General features: G+C 32.7%; 1 protein-coding gene across 1 annotated transcript in view; it reads right to left on the reverse strand.

Annotated features, from left to right (window-relative positions):
* URI1 (URI1, prefoldin-like chaperone) overlaps nt 1–10520 on the reverse strand; it is a 41282-nt gene that overhangs the window by 21516 nt on the left and 9246 nt on the right. The window contains exons 3-4 of the mRNA XM_012733174.1: nt 5562–5640; nt 4447–4582 (exon numbers count right to left, since the gene is read on the reverse strand). Coding sequence (XP_012588628.1) covers nt 4447–4582; nt 5562–5640 — 215 coding nt within the window. The remainder of the gene's footprint in view (nt 1–4446; nt 4583–5561; nt 5641–10520) is intronic.

Genomic DNA, 10520 nt, shown 5'->3' on the forward strand with positions numbered 1-10520 from the left:
AAAAAAAAAAAAAAAAAAAACTGTTGCATTTTATATACAAATAAATGAGACATTTAATTCTGGGTAATTTACATTCAATTTTATTATTAATATTTTGTACATAATACTTCAATATTAATAAACATTGGGGGAATAAAAAAATAATTTATAGCTGCATCAAAAAGAAATAACTAGGAAGAAGCTGAATTAAGATAAAGGATTTATATAATGAAAACCTTAAAAGACACTATATAAAGGATCTAAAAACAAGACATAAATAGATGCAAAGAAATTCCATGTTCATGAATGGAAAGAATATACTCAAAATGTCTATCTTACCAAAAACAATACACCCAATGCAATTCCCATTAAAACTTCAATAATATTCTTCAAGAAAACAGAAAAGTGGCTCTCCCTGGTAGCGCAGCGGGTTAAAGCACAGCACTGAGAAGCTAAAGCCACTTCCGCATGAGTTGATTCCCACCTGCCCCAGAGGTGAACACAGGGTGTGGCAGACCTCTCCTGACCCTCCCGCTGTTCCCCTCAGCAGTGCATTTTGTTGATCTGCCTGTTGTGCTCCCCGATCTGTCTCCGGTGAATCCTCTCGCGCCCCTGAGCCTCTGGCCTGTACCCCAGTTCTGTATGAACAAATACATAAATCTTTAAAAAAAAAAAACGAAAACAGAAAAGTACCAAAATTTATATGAAACCACAAAAGACCTCAAATAGCTAAAGCAATCCTGAGAAAAAAGAAGACAAATGGTGGCATCATGTTACCTGGTTTTAAACTATATTATAAAATAACAGTAACTAAAACAGTGTGTGGCTGAAATGAAAACAGACACAAGACCAATGGGAACAGAACTGAAACCCAGAAATATATCCATGTATATATACATCAATACCCAATTTATGGCAAAAAAAAAAAAGCCATGACTATGCAAAGGAAAAAGGAACAGTTCTTTAAAAATGGTACAGGGAAAAATAAAACAATGAATTTGGATCCACTCTAGTTCTATGCATAAAATTGATTAAAGACTTAGACTTAGGACTTATAACAATAAAACACATAGAAGAAAAGCATTGGTGATACATTTAGTAATATCAATAATAGAGATTGGAATCTTTGGAAATTCAAGCCCTAAAGCAAAGGAAACAAAACCAAAAATTAACAATTGGAAACTATGTCAAATAAAAAAATTCAATACAGCAAAATAAAATGCTAACAGATTAAAAGGACACCCTAGTGAGTGGGAGAAGATATTTATGTATCACACCACCCAGAAAAAAAATAACTCATGGGACTCAACAACAAAATAAAAAGCCAATTATAAGATGGGCAGCAGATGTGAAAAGAATTTACCGAAGAGAATTATAGAAGGTCAAAAGATAAAGAGAAAATGCTCTCATCACTTTTAATAAGGGAGATGCCAAGTCAACACCATAATGAGATATCAATTCACACCTGTGACACTGACCTACAATAAAAAGGCATCCAATAGCAGGTGCTGAACAGGATGTGGAGAGAGAGGGAAATATTAACACATCTTAGTGGGAATATAAATTGATATAACTATTTTGGACAGTGGTCTGAGACTGCCCTTAAAAAAATACAAATGGTAGTACCATATCACCCAGCATCCCATTTTTTGGTATCTAATCTGAAGAATTACAATAGCATCAACTCAAAAAGTTACATGTTCCATAAATATTATTGCAGTATTATTTACAATAAATAGCTAGGATATGAAAACTAAGTGCTCAGTGTTAAAGAACTGGGTCAAGATGTGGTATATCCATTAAAATGGAGTATTATTTAACTATAAGGAAAGATGAAATGTTACCAATGACAACAAAATGAAAGGCCTTCAAGGGAATTTATATGTAGCAAAGTCAGAAAGATAAAGACAAATATTGTATGATTTTACATGTATGAGTAAATACAAAATCAGAGTAGGTGGGCTAGTAAAACAACATAAAAAACCTAGAGGAAACTGACAACCAAAGTGAGGTTTCTGAGGTTGGGAGCTATGGGGGAAGGGGAACCCAAAAGGGCCAGTAGGATAGGTGGTAGGGGAAATAAAAAACAAGAATTCTGAAAAATCTGAGCAGAATACAATGAATGTATTTAATGAAAAAATGGTTTTTTTTTTAAATTAGATAGTATATGATCATTTACATGACATTCTGGGAAAGGTTAAAAAAAAACCCCAATAGTGACAGATCAAGTGGTTGTTATGCCTTAAAATAAGGTGTGACACTAAAGGGAAATGGAGTTTTGATGTGATACTGAGTCTAGACCATGGTATAACCTACAATCCTATTCTGTTTCCTCATTAAGGCTCTATTGAAACCAATTTTTACATGTGTTATAGCACTAAGAACAGAAAACCAAATGAAAAGTCACCTGTACTATAATTAAACTTTTAAAAAACTTTTAAGTCAGTCATATTCACATTAAATGGTTGAAAAAAAAAAAAAGTAAGATGTGAGCACAAAAGACACTGAGTTTGTATTTTTCCTCTTAGAAATCATCCTCACAGCCACTTCCTCTGAATTCTTCTGTTCCTGAAGTGGGGGTGGTGGTGGTGTTAAATCCATTCTAAACTTCACTTTGACTCTTTTTTAATAAGCAGTGACCTTCCCCCACTTCCAATTACCCTGTTAACAATGAGGTAGATGACTATATGTTCAATTTGTTACATTTCTATTAATATAAGTATGATAATGACTAAAGTTTTCATCAATTATTGTGTTGGTAAAGCAATATTTTTAAAATTCACTTGTCATAAGGGAAAACACAGTTTGTATATGTATTCTTTTTTATTTTTTTAAATATTTATTTAGTTATATATACAAAACATGGGTACAGTCCAGAGGTGCAGATGATTCACCAAAGACAGAGTGGGGAGCAGAACAGGCAAATCGAGAAGTACACTGCTGAGGGGAGCAGCAGGCGGGTCAGGAGAGGTCTGCCGTGCAATGTGGGTCATCTCCGGGGCTGGGGATTGAACTCATGCTGAAGTGGCTTTAGCTTCTTAGTGCTGTGCTTTAACCCGCTGCACCACCAGGGAGGGCCTGTATATCTATTCTTAAAGAAAAAAAGCCCATCCAAGAAATCAATATATTTGGTCACTTTCCCAATAGCATATTTAACACTGGAAAGTGATTTACCAAAAAATATTTCTCTAGTCTAGAGCCAATTCTACTGAAAGTATTTTCCCATTAATATGCTAAGTCACAACTGATTCTCAAGAATTTTTTTGCCGAAATATCAGTAGTAAAATAAAAATGAACAAATGTCAAGAGACTATGAACAGATTTTATTTCAACAGATACCCCAATAAATGAAAAAGGCCTTCTTCCCATTAAGACAGACCTTCATGAAGAAATTATGACTACTCTCTTTCTCCTAACATACATAACTTATTTTAAAGTAGTACTGCCAAGAGAATTACCACTAGAAATATACAAGTCTGACTAATACCCACTAATGTGTAAGTGAAAAAAATTCAGCTTTAGGAAACTCAGCTGTTTTCTATCTATATGATATCATTTATATAGAAGGGTCCTCAAACATTTATTTTCAAATGCACTTTTAGCTAGAACTTAAAAAGCAGGTAGGGGGTAATACTATGCTATTAATTTAAGCATCCTACTATAGACATAAGAACATAGATTACATATTAAATAAACCTAATTTTAAGATGGAACCCATGTCAACCCATTAAATACAAGATGTATGTGGTTATGTATACTGAACAAAATAAATACATAAAAGATAAACAAAACTAAAGAACCTCAATGAAATGAGGCTGAGTCCTAAAAGTGCTTAATAAATGAAAAAGGTGTCATAACTGGTAGCACATTTCCATACCCAGCTGCTGCTTCTGTGAAACAAAAATACGCTTCTGAGCCAGAAAGCATATTTAAGAACTACCTGCACTTTCACAAATAGGTAGTCTCTTCTCTGAACTAAAGTACTAAAAGTAGGTGAGGGTTGGTGACATACACCTGAGGAGAGGTGAACCTATTTCGCCAAAGTCATGTACAGAGCTGTAAACCAATATTACTTCAATAAATAAACATATAATCTTTTGCCAATCTTTAAAAAAAATTACATAAGTGTTAAAAGCAAAATCAAGTCTAGAAAACTCTAAAGCAAACCCATTATAAAACATAAACCAATACCAATTCTTATGGTTTCCTAATATGTAAAGACATTTATGTTTATGGTCACTGAAAACATGCAGATATAGGTATTTCCAGCCCAAATGTTCCATTCTCCAGCTCCCATTCTCACCATTATAGGTGGTTCTACTCAAACCACCTATAATTTAATGGAATCACAAATAGCGTGGACTAATAAATCATGAAAGGCACTTTAGAAACAAACAGCTCATCAGCTTGCCACTTTGTGAAATATACACATGCAGCAAAGAAACACCAATTATGGCTGGTACGTACGTTCCTTCCGGTGCTCAACTAAGCCCACAGCCTGCTTTGCTGAACACTTTGCAAACCAATTGTCCCCAAGTAAAACAGTGACTTCATTGGTATGGACAAGTTTTCCTGGCATGAAGGCAAAGGGGCCAAGTGGTACCTATTCAAAAAGAAAAAGAATATTTAAAAAGGCAAAACTATTAAAACACTAAAAATAATAATGCTTTGTAAACTGCTATCAAAGTCTTTATAAACACTAAAAAAAGAAAATGTCAACTTCATAGAAATTTAACACTGATTTAAAATTTCACTAGGAAAACCTATAGAAAGGTGTTTTAGGTTAATAAATCAACATAAAAATAGGAAAAGAAATCAGAGAAATGAGCACCGACTTTGAGTGTTTATATGTTTTGTTAATTCATAATGTACATGAATACAATCTAAGTATTAAGCTAATAAAGAATACCTTTGATTTTTAAAAAAGTCTTTTTTGCAAAGCAGGAATTAATAAACAGCTTTAGTGAGTCTACAGAATTAACAAAATATTTGGGCCAGTATAATAAAGAACAATACAGTGGCAGAATATTTGGGCTTGTATAATTAAGAAGAAGAAAGTCTTTATGAGAAAGAATATGCATGCAATGAAAGAGTGTGATCCAAAGCTCATGAATAGATTGCTAAATCAATATGAAAGATCATTCACACCAAAATTAGTCACACCTTTTGAGATAAAAATCAATGTTCTAAGGTTGAAATCTGTGACTTATACAACATTTTGGACTGTTCCTGCTCTAACTAACAGAAAACAACTGTCATATTTCTATCATAATTAGTTTTCTAACACAGCAAATTTGCATTCCAAGTATGTCAGATTTTGTGCTAACATTTATGCCATTTATGTCACCATATAATAATTTAATAAATCTGAAAAAAAGAAAAGTAAATACCAACTATTACTACAATTAATGTATTTTTATTAAGTACAACAAAAGCCTTCTTTGTTATGGTAGTTACTTTTGAGTTAGTCCATCAACTTGGCAATTTGTGAATTGATACATTGCACAAAGAAACACCTTCTGACTCTACATAATATCTTTATAAAAAACAAAATACTATTTAAAAAAACACAACAGACATACCATGATATTATAAGACAATTTATCAGGCAAAGTACTGAGTCTTTCTTGAAGGGCATTATAGTCACTATCTACCTTCTTCCTGTTAACAAAAAAAAAAAAAAAAAAAAAACAATACTCAAATACTACAGAAAACACAAATTAACAATTCAAGTAAGCTAAGTATCATAAAACTACGCAAAAGCTTAATTTTATCAACTGAGTATTTTTAAATTTTAAGTACTGTTTTTACAAAGCTTAACTATGGCATGATTTTACAATACATTTATCAAAGAATTTAGACTCTCAAAGGCTATGGCTTTTAAAGGTAGAACACTCACATCTTGAAAATTATGTTTCCTAAGGTAGAAGAATATTTGAACTAAATAAAATTTGTATATTAAGGGAGATAGTGAAGAAGGGTTATGATGGTTGAGGGAAATAGGGACACAAAATGAAGAAAGAGGAGATTTAATAATAACCTTTTGAGTGATGAATAAACACTAGCTGTGGAGTAGAAATCATGAACATGAAATCTGATAAGATGATTTAGTCCTTCTCAGAAAACTCTATGTTGAAAAATGTAGTGTCATCAACCTTTCAGTTATTCCTATTAACATGGTTTTAAGGTGAGAGAGATTCAACCAGGGACTATAAGAAATTAGGTAGAAGTCAATACAAAAGGCAGCTTAATTTTGCTTTGAAATCTGTCCCATTTTATTTCAAATAGCTGTCTGATAAATTAATTTCCAACAACCAAAAGATGCTGTTCTGTAGGAGCAGAAATGGTTATGTTTCTAGTTCTTAACACCTGCTAGAAGTGAAAAGTCCTATGCAGAGATAGCTGTTTCCAAACCTTCTCTGAAAACTAGGTTTTCAAAAGGTTCCCTGTAAGGGTATAAGGCTGCAGGTAAAACCTTTTGCTTTTTTTCAGTTTAAAAATAGCAACAAAAACAAAAACTTACCAATTTAGTAAGTAATTCAAAGGAACATGTAGATTAACTGTCAGATTAAAGTTAGGATAAATTACAACCATCTCTCGCAATAATAAAACAACTGTTCTCTAACCTTCATGGCACTGGTTTCAGTTTACTCCCTTAGCTTCCCTACAGCAACAGCAGCAAAATTAATAAAAATTATCTCATTTAGTCTGAAGAATATAAAGGAGTTTTACATGTTATTCATTCTAAAACTATTCCTACTGTAAATGTTACTTAGCAACATTTTCCTTTTACACCAGAACACAGAAGATGGAAAAATGACACATTTTAGAGAAATCAGATCTCTGGCGAAGCAGTAAGGCAGTGAATGTAACCCAGGTCTCGGACCTGCATTCTCTCAAGCAAGCTTTTTCACCTCCTCCCTAAAATCTTATTTTTATAAATAAATGTTAAATGTTTTTATTGTATTTGTTTTAGACAAAAATCATCCTACTGGACAAATTTTTATGTGGATGAAATGGTATTTTAAAAATCCATGCACTGGGCTATATATCAAAGAGAACATGGTTTTGAATTCAGATGAAGGAGTGAATCCCAGCAATAAGACTCGATGTTCACAAGTTAACCCCAGTCTTAGCATCATCAATGTTTGTAAAACTGGAATAATGCCTATGTCACAGGTTCACAAGAACAAAAATAACACTTGAGTGCCCAATATCCCTTTTTCAATGAAGTGTCAAAAAACACCAACTCTACAATTTTCATGAAAAACTACTACCACTGAGATAAGATCCCACTATGTTAAATTCATTCAGTGATATAAATAATAGGGCTTACTATAAGACAGTATAACTAAATGTAATCACATGGTGGCTCTGGAGATAGCGCTGGTGGGAGCAATAAATGGTATACTGTCTTGTCTATAATGAACCAAGTTAGATTGTATAGTTACAATGCCTATACAGTAATTACTCATTATTAAATTACGTAACAGTACATATGTTTTAGACAAGGAATTTTGTAAATGCTCAAAGACTATACATTGGCTTAGATGTCTTAAATGTTCCTACAATTTTAAAAGCCTAGTATTAAACTTAACATTCAATATATATGATGTTGGTAACTACATCTGGAAAAGGGGGACACCCTTAGAAAACATCTCTTGTATATATGAAAAATAGATTCAACCACTGGTAATACAAGAAACCAATGTCAGAATCCCAAATCAAGTACATTCAGTTTTAAACTTATCAGTAATTCTCTAGAGAATAAAAACATGAACATCCAGAAGTTTAAGTAAGTTGCCACTATTAAATTTTGAACCATTTTCATAAATACAAAAAGGAGAAAATATTTGAAATATACCCCAGGCAGAAATCCACTTTGCAGAGAGTACCAAAAAATTATGTCTGAAGTCCCATTAGTAGAAATATCCAAAATTAAGTATTTTATCAAAGACTATCTCTAAATGGTCCTCTAATATCTGGGCCTCAAATAATCCTACTATTAAAGATCACAAAGCCTACGCAACAAAAACACTAAACTGGCTTATGAGTAAGTTGTAGATCTTTATTTGTACCAAAATTGGAACCTTTTAATTTTTTTTCTATTTCACTACTTACTACTTACAATCAAATAATTAATGTTTGGACACTGTAATCATAAAATATATAGTAAGAGAAGCAATTGCTTAAAATGAGTTCTTTTTCAAAACGAAAATAAAACCCAGATATAGTTGTAATAAACCTCTCAAGTCTACTTATAATATGTGGACTTCCTCGTTTGGCTTAACACATATAATCCTTAATAGTTAAGTTCAGCCTTCAGTTCTTAAAAAAAAACTATACAATAAATGAGATTTAATTTGCATCAGATATCCTCATGCAGTATCCCTTATTTAAAAAAAAAACAGCTAAAAACAGTATAATATAAGACATATAAAAACACTTTTACAATTTTGACTCTTGTGAGTCATGTGATGTATGTCTCCTGAGCAGCAATTTTTGTTTTAAAAAGAAGCAGTGAAAGCTAAAAAATATGGAAGAGCAAGTGAGTGATTCGAGTACTCTGAGGTACATCAGAACAAACTGACTTATGAACAAATAGGTGACCGAAGTTCTCTCAATGTTTCTGCATGTTTGAAGATTTTCATAATAGATTATTTATAGAAGGTGGGGGGAGGGAAGAGATGTTAGAGGGATTCTATATTTTAATTCTCCTTTGAAACACAACTGATCCCAAAAAAGTCTATGTAAAGGAAAAGAAAAAGCTGCTATCCCTTGTTTGGGGCAACTGATAGACTTCAACTTCTAGCTCTAAATATTATTAATAAAAAAAAAAAAAAGAAAAGAAAACGTTTATCACTGATTGAAAAAAACACCTTGCAAATTTTCACTTTAAAGCAGAAAGTTGGAGTAGGTAGGAAAAAGTGATATCAAATCAGTTTTTAAGAATCTCCTATTTTTCTCTTTCCCTTTACTTAATACCCTAAACAAAAAAACAAGGGAAAAAAAAAAAAAAAAACAAAAAACAAGGGAAGCCTAAAAAGCAAAACCAAAAAAAAAAAAAAAAAATTAACAGTAATATTGACATCCAGGTTGATCTGGGGCAGAATTCTTTCTCAGTTTTTAAAAAATCATAAAACTTAAGATTTTAGAATATATATGTAAATATACAATTTTCTTTAGACATGATTTTTTTAGTCCATTGGTTACCACACTATTTAGAACTTTCTCTTAAGTATGCAAGGAAACAACCTCTGTTTCAGTTCATTTCTTTTACAGAGTGTTGTCTCTGCAGCCAAGTCTTATACTCCAGGGATTGTCACTCAAATCTAGCCACTAATACAAAGAGACGCCTAGGTTTCCACCACTACAACTAACACAGAATATTCAGCTCAGGCAATATTCAGCTCAGGCATGGGTTACATACAGGTAAAAGTCATCTTCACATTACAAAGGTAATGAATTTTTTCAAAGAATCCTCTTTAACAGTTTAGTCCAAACAAATTGCTATGGTTACATTAAACTATAAATAATTCCTGGAACTATTTTACCAATTAGCAATTGCTTAAAAATGTATCTATATTAAATCAGTGGCACTTTTTTAATCATCAAGGTAAAACATTAAAACAAATGAAATCTACCACAAAATTCAGGTAAGTGTGGTGGGATGTTTCCATCCCTCAACTTTCTTAAGGCTAAGATGTCACCAGAAGTTGTTGATGTGCATGCAAATTATATTTTGAATCTATCAGAAACTTACTAAAAATATGCAAAGATAAATATAAAAACATAATTTTTCAAAAATTAATGAAGCAAAATCACAGAACTAGCTAACTAGAGTTCTGCAGTTCAACTTTCAGCAATGAGACAACAGGCGACTGACACTAGTAGCAGATGAAACACAGAGAGACTCTAGAGCCTCCGCTCTGACAACCACGCACATGTGTCTTAAGGTCTGCTGTTATCACCAGTACCTGTTTCTTCATCAGTACTCTTTTGTTCTAATAAGTGAGATGTGATTCAAAGTAAGAAAGGTCAAAAATTATACAAAACACATAAATCTGAATGTGCAAGAATGATCCCAAAGTGCTAGTTCAGTTAGCTTTAAAAGATAAGTTTATTGGGAATTTGGTAATGAGATGCATGATTTATTTTTTTAGTGGTTTGCATTATCCTTAGTCAGTATGATACTTATCCATCTTTTCATATATTAGAATTTAGACATTTTATCCCAAAACAAGCACCCTAGAGTTATCACGAGTGACCCACAAGTACTATACCTTCATTTTCAAACAGTGCTCTTCTGTGCTTCAAAGTTTTACTTTACAAAAAAAGGAGTTAATATGACTGAAATATCGAACAATAAAAACATTCTTAAAAGTACATACAGTGGTGGGCCCTCCCTGGTGGCACAGCGGGTTAAAGCACAGCACTGAGAATCTAAAGCCGCCTCCGCATGAGTTCGATTCCCGCCTGCTCCGCAGGTGACCACATGGCGTGGCAGACCTCTCCTGACCCGCCCGCTGCTCCCCTCAGCA

The sequence above is a fragment of the Condylura cristata genome, unplaced genomic scaffold, assembly GCF_000260355.1.
Source record: "Condylura cristata isolate star-nosed mole 26May11 unplaced genomic scaffold, ConCri1.0 scaffold00039, whole genome shotgun sequence".
In the NCBI taxonomy this organism is placed as follows: Eukaryota; Metazoa; Chordata; class Mammalia; order Eulipotyphla; family Talpidae; genus Condylura; species Condylura cristata.